This window comes from Cyclopterus lumpus, chromosome 4, assembly GCF_009769545.1.
Source record: "Cyclopterus lumpus isolate fCycLum1 chromosome 4, fCycLum1.pri, whole genome shotgun sequence".
NCBI lineage: Eukaryota > Metazoa > Chordata > Actinopteri > Perciformes > Cyclopteridae > Cyclopterus > Cyclopterus lumpus.
Genome location: NC_046969.1, coordinates 4203112 through 4221047, shown reverse-complemented (window position 1 = coordinate 4221047; position 17936 = coordinate 4203112). Strand labels below are relative to the sequence as shown.

General features: G+C 43.1%; 1 protein-coding gene across 12 annotated transcripts in view; it reads right to left on the bottom strand.

The window, feature by feature from the left end:
* ptprfa (protein tyrosine phosphatase receptor type Fa) overlaps nt 1-17936 on the bottom strand; it is a 273794-nt gene that overhangs the window by 129755 nt on the left and 126103 nt on the right. For 11 of the 12 annotated variants that reach the window (XM_034530507.1, XM_034530506.1, XM_034530510.1 and 8 more), the window contains exon 5: nt 8612-8800. In XM_034530507.1, the coding sequence (XP_034386398.1) occupies nt 8612-8800 (189 nt within the window). Of the gene's footprint in view, nt 1-8611; nt 8801-17208; nt 17381-17936 lie in introns of those variants that run through there. The other variant, XM_034530516.1, reaches the window with a different exon arrangement.

The following is a 17936-nucleotide window of genomic DNA, read 5'->3' as shown; positions in this document are numbered from 1 at the left end:
TTACATAGGTCATTTAGAGGAATCAGTATTACATTGAGACTGTTTCATAACCAGTTAAAGGTTCCTTCTACCAACTTTAAAGAAACTGCATTGCTTAAATCCACAATTAGCAGAACTATTTTAAACACCCTGATTGGTGAAAGCCTTTAGCAAACCACCTTTTTCCTCGGACCCCCCAATGATCACTGCTCTAAAAGCACTCGTTTCAGACGAAATGAAAGATAAAACTTACCTGCATGATTAAAATCCATTCATTTCATAACAACTCCATAGCATTTATACAAACATTTCATATTCACCAGTGGAGAGGTTAGGTTGAGATAGAGAACATGAATGTGTTCTTAGCGACTATGCATTATTACATGTCAGCAGTGAATGTGACATACATCATGCAGTTTTGCAGTGGACAATAAGACATGTGAAAAATAATAAAAAGGTTAACAATGTACATATTTCAGAATACAATCCTGAAATGCAACATGGGATGGGTTTGTAACACGATGTTATGAACTAGTTTTAATAAAGTTAATGTGTGTGTGGAAACATCCCTGGTGGGTCTGGTGCAGACAGTGAGCACAGAGATGGAGGAGGAGCGACTTTCATCTGGGATGCATGTCCTCAAACTACTCTCTCTCTCACACTGAGTAGGCACGCCTTTCTCCTACATATCAGGGCGATAACGAAACCGCTCCCATTGAGAGTCAGTCACCGCAGACCGAGTATGAAGCAGTATATCTTAGCAGAGATATCGTGTGATGCTTGGTTATCTCATTGAACATTCTTGTGTTTGAGGAGAAAATGCTCTGTTCTCTCCTGAGATTTGCATAAACGGATGACGTCTGCTCTGACCTCTTGGCGTGACAAAGGTTAATCAGGGCTGCCGAGAAGCTGTGTGTGACTTCTTGCAGATGAAGCCCTGAACGAAAATGTTCGAAGCTGACAAAACTTCCCCCGCATGTCAGACATTGAGCCTTCAAATGTGGAGCGTGTGTTCCCTGTCTGCAGCTGCCGGAGGACTGCGTGCAGACAGGGAGGTCAAACCTTTACACCTCGACGACGAGCACCTTGTAGACTGCTAATATTCTTGGAGAACTGGACTCACTTCCATGACCCGGCTCACTGGAATGACTGAGGCAGTACCATCTACAGCAGGAGCTGAGCATTCATGTGTGTCCACATATGGGTTGGTCTAAGGTGCTTCCACACCGGACCTGTTTGGTGCAGTTCGTCCGTTTGCCTGTTTGATAAGGCTGATTGAATCAAGCTACGGTCGAGACCAAACATTTAAGCTAAGGCCTGGCTCCACTTCAGGTCGGTGAGTTTCCTGTCCGATGAAAGGAAAGCGGATCATCTAAGGGATTGTGAGGCGAAGTTCTTTGGTTGAATTCCCTCTACAAATGGAAAAACCATATCAACACCATCGAGGAGACTTCAAACAAAGCCATTTGTAAGCCCAATTTATGTATTTGCTAACCATAGTAACACATGTGGGACTCATCCCGTGAAACAATAAAGAGTGTTGTGCTTCTGTCTACTTCATCAGTCCATTTTGTGCTGAAGGTGCTGGATTAGTCAACAAAGCTAACCAATAAATGTCTTTTTTAGGACCCTCAAGTGTCACACGTCCTTTAAATATGCTGGAAAGTTCCTTATACAGCTTTACAGCTTTATCCTAACTCTACCTAAGTGACACCTACTGAACATCTTTGTGGGTCATGTGACAGTTGGTGGGTCATGGGATTTAGTGTTCCCATAACAACATTTCCAAGATGTCTGCAAGTAGCTACATTTAAAACTAGAAGCTACATTTGTTCGTTGCTGAAGGAAAGATTCACCCATTTAATAATTCTAATGCTTACATAACATGTCCTTTATTATATTGAAGCTGCTGTGAACACATTTCTTGAACAAACTGATATAAAACAAATCAGATAAAGATTGATGTGACATACATGTAAAATTTCAGGTCTTTGACACTATTCTGAAAACAATGTCAGAAATGTGTTTTATGTGGTCTATTTAATCTGTTTTTTGTCCTCCATAATTTTCCTTGAAGGAGAAATGGGTCCGGGTTCTTATGGGTTATGGGATGTCACAAACCAGAACTAAAAAGAAAACTTGTATTTTTCTATCTATTGGATAGATTTGGATGACCTGTATCGTCACCCCATCACAGAACACAAAGGAACACGTTTATTATGGTGATGGAAAATTAAGTCACATTAAACGGGACCAGCTTGACAGCTGTGAGTATAACAGCCACATTGGTTGTTAATGTTCATTATGATAATGTTGGGGGCCTTTCTCACTAGATTGATCAGCTTTTAGAGCCATTTCATTGGAAAAGAGTGGGCAACACGGGGCAACACAGTTCCTCAATGTGAAGATGAGCGCTCTCTTTCACAGTTTGGGTTTGTGGTGTTAGTAGGCCTTTATGAAAACTTCAAAATACTTAATGTGACAAACTCAACCAAAGTCATATTATTCTGCTCCCGGTGAACCTAACCACCATGTAGAGGTGAACCAGAGTGGCTAAGATTGACAGACTGAACAAACTGCACCAAACGTGTAACAGTAGTGTGAACACAACCAAAATGAGTACCTATTACGCTTGACTAGCTAGTTTCTGTTCCGATGAAATTATTTTCCAACAAGTGACTTTTTGTTCCACTAGATGGTAAATGGTGTTTGTTAGCATGGTGCTAACCCTTTGTTAGCCCACTGCTGCCTGCAGATGAGCAGCAGTGGGCTAAACCCATCAAATACCGCTGCTTGGTCGGTGCTCCTCTGTGACCGACGGACCAAGGCACCCTTTAGCGGCTTTGGACGCCCTGGGCTTTCACCCAACGCCAATGTAAATCCACCCACGTTATTATTTGACACAGAGCGAATTAAGTAAAGTATTAAGTGTGCTATAGTCCGCTAAGGGTGGGATGGAGGGGTGGATGGTTGGGTCGAACAAACAGGACTTTCATCCAGGAGACCGAGTGTCTCATCTAAAACTAAAAGCCAACGTTCATTTTCTCCCGTGAGTTGTCAGTATTGTGAGTCCCATGAGTTCTGGGAGTTGCTAGTCACCTGGGTCTTCAGTCAGTCAAGTTGAACCACAATCTTAATCTAACGGAACGGTTTTGTTGCCCAAACATAACTTCCTCTTAAGACCAAAGTTTATTTTTAAAAGATGCGATACGTATAACAAGAGTATATTGACACCTCGTTCTGATACTTCCAAAACTGACACAAATGGGGAACCTAGAACATCATAGTTGGAAGCTAGACCAAGGGTTGGGAGGGCTGTCGAAGTAATATACTGTACTTCCATCTCTCCCAAGACCACAGACGCTCCTGAACAATGTGGTGACGGCAGAGAGTGGTGCTGGAAATGAGACACACTAAAGGTGACAGGAGGAGGAGGAGGACAAAGGTAATGGATGGGAGGGGGCAGTGAAGAGGAGGAGGAGGATGAGAAGAGGTTTTTTTGTACCCAGCATTCTTACCTCTGATTGGTGTACCACCTGGTGAGGTAATTTGAATGCAAATAAAATTAGAGATAACCATTAGCATTAAGAGAAGAGAAAAAAAGTGAAACAGAGAAAGACAAGAATGGCAGGAGAGCAAAGAGAGGAAAAACAGCCGTTATAAGAGCGACTGCTATTCTCACCATTTAATAAAAAGAAAACTTATTAGCTGAAAGTGAGAAAAACACGTTTTCATCATTTTCAATTAAAATCAACTGTGCAAAAATGTATTCTTGGTAAAAAACCCTTTCTCCTGTACAAACATGTGTTTTTTCCCCCCACAAGCACAACATTGTTTCAATAATATATGCATCCATACCTCAGCTACGACTGACTAGTCATTTGTGCACCTGGTTATTTACTTTCACATGGTGCTTGATACAGCTGGCTGTTTGCTCCACAGAGATGGCATCTTGTTGTCATCATCGAGCTCCCCCCCCCCCCCCCCCCCCCACCCCGCCCCTCCGACAGCACCTGGCTATCAGGCACTTGAACCTCATTCGACAACACTCCAGTCTTGGTTCCCTCTCCTGCCGATAAGAACACAAGCTGCCTGCTCTCCCTCTGATGCAATTCAAAGAAACCTGCGCTTGTGTCCTGGAATAACCTGCGTCGTCGCTGGATATATAATATCAAGCGCCAAAATTGGTGTCCTATTTATGTATTTCTATCATAGTTGATATCATCATTCGAGACATTTAATCCTGTGCCGGCATTTCCCCCCCGTGCACCATTTAAGGCTGAACGATTCCAGGAGAATATTTAATTGCAACCAATATTCCAATTTTGATCGCTGTTATTTTCTATGAATCAAGTTTACAGCACTTTTAAACAAGTTGTGCGTCTACCCAGTGTAATCTGATAAAATGATGCGGTTGCTTCTGGTTGGGGTTCTCCAAGAGTTCAAACCTGACATCAAGAGTGACGCTGTGCTTGATTTCAAAATTCTTTTAAAAAACTGGCACATTTATCTGGAGACACATTTACCATCAACCTTGAAATTAGGCTCTGCTTGACAGGCGCGTGATTCCGACATTTCCTCCACCAGCCGCCTGCTTATGCTTGACAACTACTGCACACCAGTGACTTAGTCTGGAGTATAGTTGTGAAGTGGGTTGAGCTATTCCGGCTTACAGGGGCATGATACTCCCCACAAACAGAATAAGTTCTTTCCCCCAACTTTTCATGTTGGGGGAAGAACTTATTCTGTTCATCTTTTGTGGAGAGTATCACTACAACTCCCAAGGAGTCTGTTTAGAACATTGATAAGCCAATTTGCAGCTTAAATCAATTGACTATTGGAATTGTGGATCCATAATGGATAAATTCAGCGTCTAAAGCGCATGTTTTACGTTCTACACAGACAAAGTGGTCTAACCCTGACTGGCCTCTTCTCCATGGGTATAGGTGTTTGTGTATTATTTCATTTCAAAGAAACAAAGTTAAAATGATCAACATTACCAGAACCAAGTTGTTGAAGCCTACATCATTTATCAGAATCAATACCCAACACATTGGTCTACTTTCCTCCTAACAGTGCAGCCACTGGCATTCAGAGCACATATTAAGCAGACAACAGCCTAGAGTTCTTTTTTTTAAATTAGCTACAGTGAAGACATTTCCTGGCAGCAGTTGTCATTATACCTGATGGAAAGACTGGGTCAACAACTTGCACCTGCTTCAGCTTATTAGGACACTGTTAATAACAGGTTATATCATTAATAATAATAATGTACACTTTTATTTATCCCTGTGGGTAAATTCTTCTCTGCATTTAACCCATCCTTAGTTGTTAAGGAGCAGTGGGCTGCAATGAAGCACCCAGGGAGCAACTGGGGGTTCAGTGTCTTGCTCAAGGACACTTCAACATGTACTATGGGGAGAGCGGGGATCGAACGGCGTACCTTGTGGTTACGGGACAACCACTCTCCCCACGAGCTACAGCCGACCCCGATTGCAGCTCTTGGGATTCTCGAATCACAATTTAAAAAATGACTAATTGTTCAGCCCTAGTAGCATTCATTGAGGTAACACAGTAGTAGCATTTCCTCCTGTAGTCTTGCATATCCCTGGTGTTGGTGATCTTTAGCAACTGGCACCATTTGAGCATACAAGGGCATATGCAGCAAACGGCAGAGAAAGGGATGGTTACCATGCAGATGCCGATGATCTGGATGATAAACCAAGCACATCTCCAATGTCAGTTAGGTGGTGAGAGATAGCAGAAGGGGAGGGGGGGGGGGCCCTGGAAGCTGTGTGGCCCCTGGGGTCTGATGAAAGGGGACATCAGCAGCTTTCAGAGGGCCAGACTGGGCAAAACTGAGACCTGCCATGACTTCCCTCCTCGGCCTTCTCACCGCCAGAGGAATCCTGCGCCTCAACAGCATGAAACCAGGGTGTCATGACAGGTTTGTGGGGTTTCATTGTGAAAAATAATAGGACTTTATTATATTTTCAAAATGTCTGGATTGGGAGCTTTTTTTGTCCATTGTAGCATCCACCCAAAACAGAGTCAAGTAAGGGATTGGCAGCCGTCATAATTCAGTAGAAAACTGAGCAACTTAGATGATGAACTGAAGGTGGTTTGAAACGCACCAGTTGCGTCCACATTTTGTCCATTTAGCCTTTTCCAAGCAGAACGAATGAAATTGAAACAAAATCCCATCATGTGGATGGTGGAGCTCCTCTTGCCCACGTGGCAAAGCATTCTTGGGCAAGAAACTGAACCCCATGCATGGTAGCCAGTGTGTAGTCCACTTACCATGGAAGCGTGATTGGCTGTTAGAGGGGACCTCCGTTGACTTCAACACTATCAGTTTACTTGCCATAGGGGGTACTACTGAGCCTCTGAAAACTGTTTTTCTTCCGTGGCCCTGGAGGAGCTTTGTCCAATCGGAGAAAATAACCCTGATGACGTCATAGTGATATCATTATCTAGGCTTGGGCTTGTCGACTACAATTTGTTAACAGAAAGCCTTTGCTACACACTGGGGGCATTAAATAACTCTTTGTTTGTCTATTGTTTCCATTATGTGATCCAGTTTTTTCCAAGCATGCCTATTGGTGTATGGTTGGGTATGTGTCATGGTTGGCTACGATTTCGTCACAGCAGAAGCTCTGTGTCAAATGGTTTGGCATAACGGATCGCTTCAATATTCAGATACCCACATGTCCCATCCTTTCAACCTCTCTGTCCAGTGTCATTATAACAGCGGAAAACTGTGACGCTGAAGTAGATAACATCAGAGGCTCTCCCAGCTCTGGTTTCTCATTGGCATTTACCATACTGTTGACACAGGCTAACCTGGCTTACCAGGTTTAGCTAGCAGACAGAAATTGTCCCACTGAGCGTCTGAGCGTTCAGGGGGCGAACTTGCACTTTAGAGCTCATGCTCCACATTTAATTCAACTAAGTCAAGTGTATTAAGATAATGTGACAGTATCAACGTCCTGTATCGAACAATTCAGGACAAATACTCGTAAGTAGTAGGAATATATCCGACTCTGCTGCTTCCATTTGAACCCCTCTTTTCTTTTTAAATCTGTGTCTTGCGAGTGTAACAACATTCTGGAGTTGCTGTACTTCATCACTGGAGTGCCCCTTTAATAGCCAATGACTGCAAACCAATTCAACTGGGGCCACCCTTGTCCACACATTGGCCACTGGAGGTTTCTGCTTTAAGTACATAGGATTCTTGAAACTAAATAGTCTTCAGTGACTGGTGGTGTTGTGGCCAGTGTCAACGCACAGTTATTACTGGGTTTGGGAACCAGGAACTTTTCACTCCAGCATTGTTTTCCGCAGAAGAGCGTTGTCCCGTTTCTTTTCCCATGGTCCTGGGAGATCAGATCCCGGGGGCCGGCAGTCACAAAGCTCGATGGCCCAGGACCCAGAGTGCCCATGGCTGGTCTCGATCCCATCACTCTTCAATGGGAAAGCTTTGGGTTTTAATTACTTGCAGACAGTTGAGCTCTGGAGCACCAGAGGAAGCCTTACAGAAGCCAGAGGACTTATTTTTTTTCCAAAGGAGAGCAAAGGTCTCGAATTGAAAAATGAATCCATTAGTGTTTCTTAATGGATCAAAGTCATTTAATAGGACTAACTAATTCAGGAGCAAATCCAATCACTTCTCTATATAATGAATTCTATTGAAACAGATAAATTGAATAATTGCGTAGTGCTGACTTTGCACACGGCTACATATTTTCCCTTCGCCTTGTGTGGCACAGGATAACTCAGATTCTTCATTAAAGGAAGACAGCCATCTGTGGTCGGCTGCTGTGGGACGACAGGGCCCTATGAAACAAATTGCTGTGCTATTTGGTTAATAATACACGGCGTGTTTGTCCCTACCTAAAGCACAGACTTTGAAAAAAATCTTCAGAGTGGACTTCAAAGCCACTGATATCCTAGAGCCTGTCTGTCAGCGTCGAGATGAGGGGGAGGGGGCGACCTGCTTCTGACTCTCGCTGCTTCTGGCTTTGGCCCCAGGTCCGCCGTTCCGTAGGTGCTTGCAACTTTTTTGGCGAGGAGCGAACATTTCTATTTTCTCACACAGAGCGAGAGAAAGGGCAGCTGATGGGGTGTGTGTGTGTGTGAGTGTGTGTGTGTGTGTGTGTGGATCTCGGTTCTCCAGCCAGCAGCCGCCCGGCTCTGCTGCGAGCTGTTTCTTTGGCGGAGAAAGATGCCCTCTCTGCTCCCCTGGACTCCGGCCACCTCCTCACAGAGTCCGCCTCTCACGATCAGCATCGCCGTTAACATTCATCTCTGTCTGTGGAGGGTTGAGCACTGTTGGCACGCCGCTGCTCCCGCACAGGTGCTGCTTGGAGCAATCACTGCAATCTAAGTCTGATACCCTTTTATTTCTATCACAAGCTCACTGTGCGTTTCGCTTTCTGAAAATCAAAAAGCAGATCTTTCGCAAGACATTTAAGTGTTGTTGTTTTTGACGTAAATCTTTTGTGCATCGGTACTCCTCAACCTGTCAGGGTCCCGTGTGGATTTTGTGAACCAAACCCTATCAGGTATAAATGGTCAGATATCAACCAGTTGCCGAACAGAGATCGCCAAAATGTCAGGATTAGTGCTTTACCTGAACGCAGCTGCTTTATGCGCCCGTTGCTGCTGCCGATGTCCACGGGCAGGAAGTCTTTGAACCAGTAGATCTCCGGGTCGGGATTGCCGCTGGCCGCACACAGCATCGTGGCTGTGCGCGTTCTCTCCACAACCTTCAGCTGGGGGCCCATGTCGATGGTGGGGAAGCCGTGGGGGATCTGGTCCTCTGCGACAAAAAAGGCAGACACAAACAAGCAGGACATTCAAACAAAGCAGAATCCACCTCCGATGTAAATATCGCTGGGCCACTGCATGACTAATCCTTTCTCGTCCTGGTTCTGTGTGACCGAGAGCGAGGCCGCTGCAGAACGGTGCTGAAAGAGGAAGGGCCCCCCCCCCCCCCCCCCCCCCCCCCCCCCCCCGAACCACGCTCTCATGATCTGAGACGCTGAGTGCAGTCAAATGCCAAGCCCTGACAAAATCATGGATGAAAATCAAGGGCCGGAAAATCCCATTCCACACCTCCTTCCGTGCAATAGCCAGAGCCTCACACACCTTCTCTCATAATAATCATGGCATTCACATTTCTTTTTTTCAGCATAAAAAAAAGGAATTGTGTGCTTTGAAAGTTCTTACAGTTTATTCAACATGAATTACACAGGAGTTCTCAACCCTTCTGATTGTAAAAAAAAAAGAGAAATAATATGAATAAACATCCTGAAAAATAAACTGGGCTGTAAATACATGCCACTTTCAGCTGTGATGTAAAAATATTGGTCTCCCCCCTCAGGCAAACGAGACAATTCAAGCCTGTGCATTCTTGTCTCCTTAGATTAATTATTAAAATTACAATGAGTGTCAGTGTTGAGAAGATGCGCTGCAGAACAGCAGCTGAGGATAAGGATCTTATCTCGATCATAAGATTACAAAAGACACAAAAGAGACAGACTCACATGTCTGACTCGTTCCTTTAAAGACTGCCATCATTAGAAATCATGGGAATGATTACGTGGCTTCAAGAGTGTATTTAGCCTGCGCTACAACCATGTGGAGTCTGAGGGAAGTGATATTAATACTTTTTATTGGCCGACACTTATTTGAAACCTTTGACTGATCAAGTTGATGAAGTCAGTCAGGTACTTGTAGGTCAATATATACATTTATATTTTACATTCATAAGAGACATACAAAAAATAATAAAAGAGGTCCAACTGTTCTGATTGAATGAAAGAAAGAAATAAAAACGTGTTAAGATTCCTGATGTTATGCATATCGGGGTCTGCTCCTTATACTAAGACAGTTCCACTTAAATTAGATCGAAACAATAAAATAATTGGACTTTCTTACCGTATCACAATATATTGAATGTATCGTGATACGTATCGCATTTCCCGATTATTTACAATACACAATGCTACTATTGCCTGAGCACCCTTCTCTGTAAACACCCTTCTCAATGGTGTGAGCTGTGCTGATGTGAAAGACATCCTCCTTCGTGTAGATAGAAGTTCTTTGTCTCTTCTACCATCTAAGTATTCATTTACTATTATGAAAGAACATCAAAGAAAACGTGCGTGTATCTTTCAGGACCTTCGCCTCGCTCAGAAGACATCTTTACCATACTGACAGGGTTTTAAGAGCAATCACATTCAGACCGCTGGCATTAATGCACTTTTTATCTCATACATTTATGTGGGGGTGAGATATATAATCCCAGAAATCTTTTTTCTAGTAAATTTACAATTTTTATATTATCACCCTTCTCCCCCGGCTCCTTAATTATTACTAGTTTTTTTAATCTCCTATGGCCCAAATTTGATGCAGTATTAAACACAAGTGCTGTCACTATGCTGAATGGTTCATGCTGGTGAACTGACATGTCAGTCACTCTGCTCTGCCTCTTCTCCTTAAGGTAATAAGGACCAACAAGAGTGCGAGTCACTGCTACAGGTCTTGATAATATTATCATAAAAATACCATCTTTATGGAACTTGCTGAACTACTGGCCTGATAGAAAACGTCCTGGTTTTGGAATTCTCTCTGAACTCTCAAACCACGCTAGGTTTCTAAAATGAGTCCTCAAGCTTGACAGCTCCACAAACACCACCTCAGACAACCTCTAATATTCCGCTCACTTGTCATTGAGCGCTTGAGTAATTCACTTTCACTTCATTCAGGTGAGGAAGAGGACTCTCTTCACACTCTAAATGGAAGTGCTTTGCCCTAAAAAGCATCTCATATCAAATCCAGTTTATTGAGAAGCTAGACTGCTCTATTATTAGCTCAACTACATTTTTAATTTACTCTCTGAATTGAGTTGACTGTGAACTGAATGGATCCAGAGGTGGAGTCTGAGGCCCATATATACCCTCATTGTGTACAAATATATCTATATATCTATAGATATATAGATATATAGATATATATAACAAAGTACAGTCGCTTTACTTCATTTGTACTTCAGTCTGTTGTCACTTTGGAAAAAAGAAAAAGATATCTGCCGGCCGTGATTGGTTTTCTATCTCGCTTTTGAGTGCACCTTCAGCGAGTCTACATTGACAACAAAAACAAAAGATTGCCACAAACGAAGTTACTACAGGTTCAACCGAACTCTGACCATAGCGCAGAATAACAACTTTTGTCAACAAAGCTGTCCGTTACTTACGGTTGGCCCTGATTGTAATGTCGGGTAATATGTTGGTAAATCTATGTATATAGTAAATGGACTGTAATTGGTTATCTCTTTTCTGGTCTTACGACCTCTCATGTCATCATTCACACCCATTCACACACTGATGGGTGGAGCTACCATGCAACGTGCCAACTGCCAATCAGGACTAACTAACATCCATAGAACATTCAATTTTGGGTATATTTTGGGGTTAGGTGTCTTGTCCAAGGACACATTGACATGGAATATGTTGAGCCGGGATCAAACGACTGATCCTCTGATTGAAGGACAACCCTGCTCTACCACTGAGCCTCAGTCGGCCAACAATCATTTATTTGTTAGAATTATTGTATTAATAAAAGATAACGGAAGTACATTCATCTGTTTTTTAATAATGAATCATTACAAATATGATATGTGTTAAAAATAGTAGATAGTCAAGGTGTGAAAAAATTAACTTATGAATAGAAATAAAAAAATCTTGATACAACAAGATTAATCGTTAATCGTTGTATTCAGCATGGTAGTTGTATTCAGCATGGTAGCTGAATCTAAATCAAATCGTTGTGAGGTGCCCAGAGAGAGAACAAACATGGGTGAGATCTACGGCCATGGAAACCAAAAGAGAACCAGGGGATGGGAGGTCCAGTCACTCAGTCTTCTGGAAAGAGGTCGCCCTGGTAGACCAGGGGGCTTGGATCGATGCTGCTGCATGTTGCAATCACTGTGGTGGGAGGCTGTGATCAGCCAAGGAGAGGAGGGAGAATTCCACTGATGGAGGTTTGCAGACCTGCTGCAGACCGACAGACCTGACATGACGGATGAGGATCAATTACACTCTTCACAGTCGGGACTTTCCAAGCCCGACTGTGGCTGAGAGGGAAACAATGATGCTCATGATAGGAAAATGTGCAGAAGAAAGAGTTTAGGACATAACTTGTGCTGCCGCAAGGCACACTGTTTCTACGCATCCAGTGATAATCTATATGAAATACGCTGACATCAATTTAAACTTAACAATGTCAAAAGACCACAGAATGCACCTGTACATATTGGTGCTGTGCTGTGACATCTCTTCCTATACATTTGCATTGATGATGATGATGAAAATGAGAATTTGTACCAAAAGGTTGGACCTCAAACACGGAACTAAATGTGATCCAAAATAGTCGACCATTGGACGGTTGGATCTAAAGAGCTGGACTTGACTGGTGGAAAAATGTGTTTAGAAAACAAAGGCTAATTCCATTCTAGCAGGTTACTGCATTCTCTCTGTCTGTCTCTTCCTCTCTGTTTCATTGCTTCTAGCGCCACACAAACACACTACAAACAACAAACATTGCAGTCCATTATCCTCAAACAGCTCAGCCGTGGTCACGTGGTTTCTTAAATTAAGCTTAAACAGAGGGGGATCAGTGATCCTATATTGAACTATAGAAAGAGATATGTAATGGTCGAGATGTTCCATGTTACAGTATGTAGCTAGCTATGCTGGCAGATGTAATCCACAGTCTTTATCTTACTAGACTTGATGGTCTCTTCAACCAGGGGACTACAACACCAGAATACCTGAGCAAATCGTTGATACTGTGATTCAGATGTCTGTATTCAGATAACAAAGTTGCTCATTATCAAGTCTGTTGGAGCCGACAAAGGTATTCATAGTAGAATCCAGGCTTGTTTGAATGCACACGCTTTGCATCTGGACTGGTGTTTAGAACAAAAAAATATAAATGCTTCATAAAATGACTTTGGCTGAATCCATGCATGTCTAGTACAACATTGAGAGTAAGAACAGAGCGACAAGGTGCAGAGGCATTCCTCAAAACCTCAGGCAGGGAATTTAAATGCAACAGAGTTTGGGATTTAATATCCCAGTCTGTCAGTACTGCTGGCGTTTTGAAATGCATACCTTTCACACTGTAAAAGAAGAGCGCATGATTTGAAGCAAAGGACAAAAGAAAAATATCATTCAGGGCTGCCATGATCACTGGAAAGTCTGGACGTGACCCCCCCCCCCTCTTACACATTCAGTTCCCACCAACTCTCTGAAGCTGCTAATAATTTCACGGCGACTGTGTGTGGCTGTTCTTTCTGAAACAGACTGCGTTTACAATGAGGCTCATTGGCTGTGGGGACATGTCTGAGTTCTGTCAAATTCATTAAATGTGTTGTAACTCTGTAATGCTGTTCATTCTGTACACATGACATCTATTATCTGTCCATCCGGGGAGAGGGATCCTCCTCTGTTGCTCTCATGAAGGTTTCTTCACTTTTTTCCCCCATTAAAAGGTTATTTTTCTATTTCTTGGGAGTTTTTCCTGATCCGATGTGAGGTCCTGGGACAGGGATGTCGTATGAGTACAGATTGTAAAGCCCTCTGAGGCAAATTCGTAATTTGTGATATTGGCCTATAAAAAAATTTACTGAATTGAATTGTCTGTGGGGACATGCCCAGACTTGTATTGCAGTGTCTGTGGGAACATGTCTGGGAAAAAAAAATGGGTGACGATAACTACTTCTTATAAAGAGTCTATGCGTTTAACATATTCATTTTCATTGCTGATATTGTTTGGACACTCGCACAGAAACTACACGTACACCCTCCTATAAGGTTATGTACGTTGTGTACTGGCAGACACACGAAACGTGAGTAAGAGGAAAGAGTTTTCATCAAGCTACAACTTCAGCTGTCTTTTTCTGGTGCAAGCCACACGATTCTTTTGTGAATTGGCCCCTGGGTGTACTGGCTGCAGGCGCTTTCTGGGACAGATCTGATTCGAGTCTTTTTTTGTGTGTCTGAGAGCATTCAGAAGGAACATCACTTGGTTTATTTAAAATGATGTGTTGTTTGAGTAGTTCACTCTCAGAACTACTCAATGTTTCTCGCTGTCGCATTGAGAGTGTATTTCAGCGGTTGTGTTCACTCCTCTTGTTCTTTATCACAGCTCTGCTGTCTGGACCCCAAAAGCTGCTTGAAAACAATTATCAGCTCTGGGAGCAGTTAACCTATGTACGCCTTGACAACCATTAGTGTCCAACCAACCACCGAGCGGACTTTTGGCATTCAAGCAGCGCCACAACATTAGCCTCGGGCCAAATGCCAACGTTTCACTCGTATGGTGTGGACAAATAGGGGGTGGCTGGAAAGACTTGGGACAAAAGACAACACGTCTCTCATTGTTTCTCAAAGGAATCCCTTCCACATGTCCATCCTGTCATGACCGAACAAAGACTTGAACCTGAACGCACGACTCAAGGCAAAGTAACAACAAAAAAATCGCAGTTTTAATTAACTGGAACAAACAAACAGAAAATCTACATGAACAAAGTAACAAAATATCATGACCTGGTGACTGGTGAATTTCATGGAAGTGGCTGGTTCTCTGGTACAAAAGACAAGACGAACTGGCACAGGACAAAGGGAGACGCAGACAATATATACACAGGGTAAGGGCACAGGTGGAAACAATCAGGAGGGAGGCAGACAATCAGACCAAAGGGGAAACACACAGGGGAAGGAACAAGTTGCCTGAGTTGACTTTAAAAAAAGAAAAAACAGGAAATCAAGAGACAACATGGACACAAGACACAAAACTGATTAATTTAACATGACAGTTTCCTGGACATGACACATCCATCACTTTAATCAAGCAGATGCTGCACTGCCTCTCAGGAGGAGCTTCATGCTCTTAATCAGATCTAGCTGGAAAATGTTGAGAGCAAAGGAGCATCTCGGTGTGAGCAGGGCGCAGGGCAGTTAGAATATTTGGCCGGTGCAGCAACAATTAAAAGAAACATGCGACTCCGGCACTTGATCTGTACCTTTCTAATGGGTGCACATTTAGTTAAAGAGGAGGACGTGGTGCTTTGGATATTCTGCTGCTGTACTAACATTCTTGGTTTATAATCAGAGAGAGATTTACTGTGTACCAAATTAGGTTATATATTAGGTTAAAAGGGACTTCTTTGGAGTGATGAAAAGTCTTCTAAAAGATCACTGTTTCGATCATGGTGGGGAGCACTAGATATGCCCTGTGGGATTTTGGAACGACCCCAGACAGAATTTGACAATCCTGAGAGAAATCTTTGGTAATAATCCAAAAAGGCAGTCCTTCGGTCTCACTGTCAGACACGTTCACGTTCAAATGATGCTGATTTATTGCACTTTTAACACCCTTTAAACCCTGGGATTTGGATTCTTTAAACAATCAAAGAAATTACACCATTTATCACAACCAGAAGCAAAACAATGTTCATCCCTCCGAGGGTTCTTGATCACATCATGTGTGACAAATGCTTCCGTCAAAAAAAGCAACCAAAACAAATATAAAATGGTGATATTTCCCTCAAAAACATGTAATCCGAGATGGTAACCAGATCCTGTAAAAACATTCAACTCTGAGCTCCTCAGCGACACGAGGAAGCCATGATTGACTCGTCTGGAAGTGAACACAGAGCAGAGAGATACAGGAGAGGATGGAAGAATGACGTAAATAGTTCAATATGTATACGGTAGTCAGAGAGAAAGAAAAAGAAGAAAGGAAGGCCCAGAAACTGCTGGGTGTCCAGAGGGTTAAGACATGGCAGTTGTGCAGATGGGACCAACTTCAAATTGACATTGTAGAATTTGACAAAGATTGGATGAGATGTTTTTTCAGATCTCGCTAGCCCTGTGACATGAAACGATCAGCCAGTGGAGAGGGGGCTTAACACCAATATCTCCCATAGCGGTTTGATTAGGATGGCATTAAGATGGCGACAGACCTTCCATGTTTTAATCAAGAGTGAGAATCTATTTCCATATCTCATTTAACTCTGCACGTCTCTGCTGTTGTGTATGCGCACACCTAGGCATGTACACAAATACAAATGACACACACTTTACATTTTCTAATAAGCTGTTAATGGGAGCTTTTTGAAGCCGAGCCTTTGAAGACACCCCCGCCCCCCCTCGGCGTCTCGCGGCCGCGTGGAGTTTACTCAGAGGCCAGAGCGTTACACTCAACAGCTTCAGCACAACTATTACCTAGCAAATGTTTGCGTTTTTAATTGTGTGGAATGCAGAGCCTCCCCAACACCCCCTCCGTCCATCCCTCCATCAGTCAGTATGTGATGCATTCATAATTACATATGATATTAGGGATCACTATCAGTAATATGTAAAGGCTGGGTTATGCTAGAGAATAACTCATTCATACCGTGGAGGGAAACGCAGAGGAACTGTCTCTTTAACACGTCCAAATAAAGTCTGAGTTACTGAAGATAAAATGATGATATTCAGATGGTATTTTATGTGTTACTGTTTGACCTTAATCTTTAGTATAACTGCACAAAGAGTCCAGGCAACTCAACATAACCAAACCATACAATGACCAACAGAGTCATAATAAATGTAATCGGGGGCTTAAAGGCAAATTGATATATTTGTCTTAATCAAAACAATGAGGTGTTCAGAAATATTAGTATCTGCTATGAATCTGTTAAGAACATGAATATTTGGGGAAAACTTGCTATTACTGACTTAACTTGCTAATACCAAAAACTCTAGACAGCAAAGCTGGGGCCTAGTTTTACACAGTGTGTAATCCAGCCTTGGTTGTTGATGGTCCCACCATGACTGACATCCTCAAAAATGTAGTTACACCTCAAGGTTGAAGTGAGGGAAGCCACTCTATGCAAATGTATACAGTGTGACTCAAAGCAATTTACATGAGGCAGCGTCTCTCCAGGGTGTCAATCTCAATAAGAAAACAAATAAGAGAATATAAGGCACGAAACATGAAATATAATAAATATCAATGGGTTAAATCCTCCACTGAGCTATAATATCTAGACTGAAGACATTGAATGTAACCAGAGGTATGATTCAGCCTTCATTTTGTCTGCTGAACCTGCCACTGTGTCCCATGGAGATAATTGGAATGCCATTCAGTCTTCTGGTGCCAGTGCAGGTAACTTACTGACAGATGGCCTTCACAGCGTGACGGGAAAGTTAAAGAAAGTCCCCGCGAGTTCGAGACGACATTACGGAACACGGCGTGGAGCTCCGACTGAGAACTGCGAGCGGATAAATAATGTAACTGTCAATGTCACCAGTGAGTACGGCAGAGATCGAGGCAGACGGGACGGAAATCTGATGGCTTTAATTGCTTCTTTATCAGCCTGCAACACCCAGGCGTTGCATGTCTTGTGTGGGCGTGCATCTGTGTGTGTGTGTGCGTGTCTCTGTCATTGTAACCCCCCCCCCCACACCATGCTCCTGTGTACTGTAGGCTATGTTTCGCGGAGTGAGCTTGTGAGCCTGGAAGCCGAGTGCTGGGCCTGTTGTGAGGAGATAAACGGCAGAGGAAGATGGCAGATAGTTGAGTTGGAAATCTCTTTGCTGCAGAAGCCACTCTAGCAGCATTGGCTCTATACTAAATATGTTCCTTCTACAAGAACATACGGGGGGGGGGGGGTCCACACAACACTTAATCTGGGGACTGAAAGAAACACGCGTTACGCACGGATCTAAAAGTAAGATTCAGCTGGTGAAATGAATGCATGCTTTGGAGTTCAGCCTCACTCTCCTCTGCAGACCGCTGCTCACTCACAGGTTGCAATGTTTCCCTTGGGAACTACCTGTGTGAATGCACGGGTGTGTGTGAGCGTCGTGTGCGAGATTGGGTTTACTGAAGGCGTAAATATG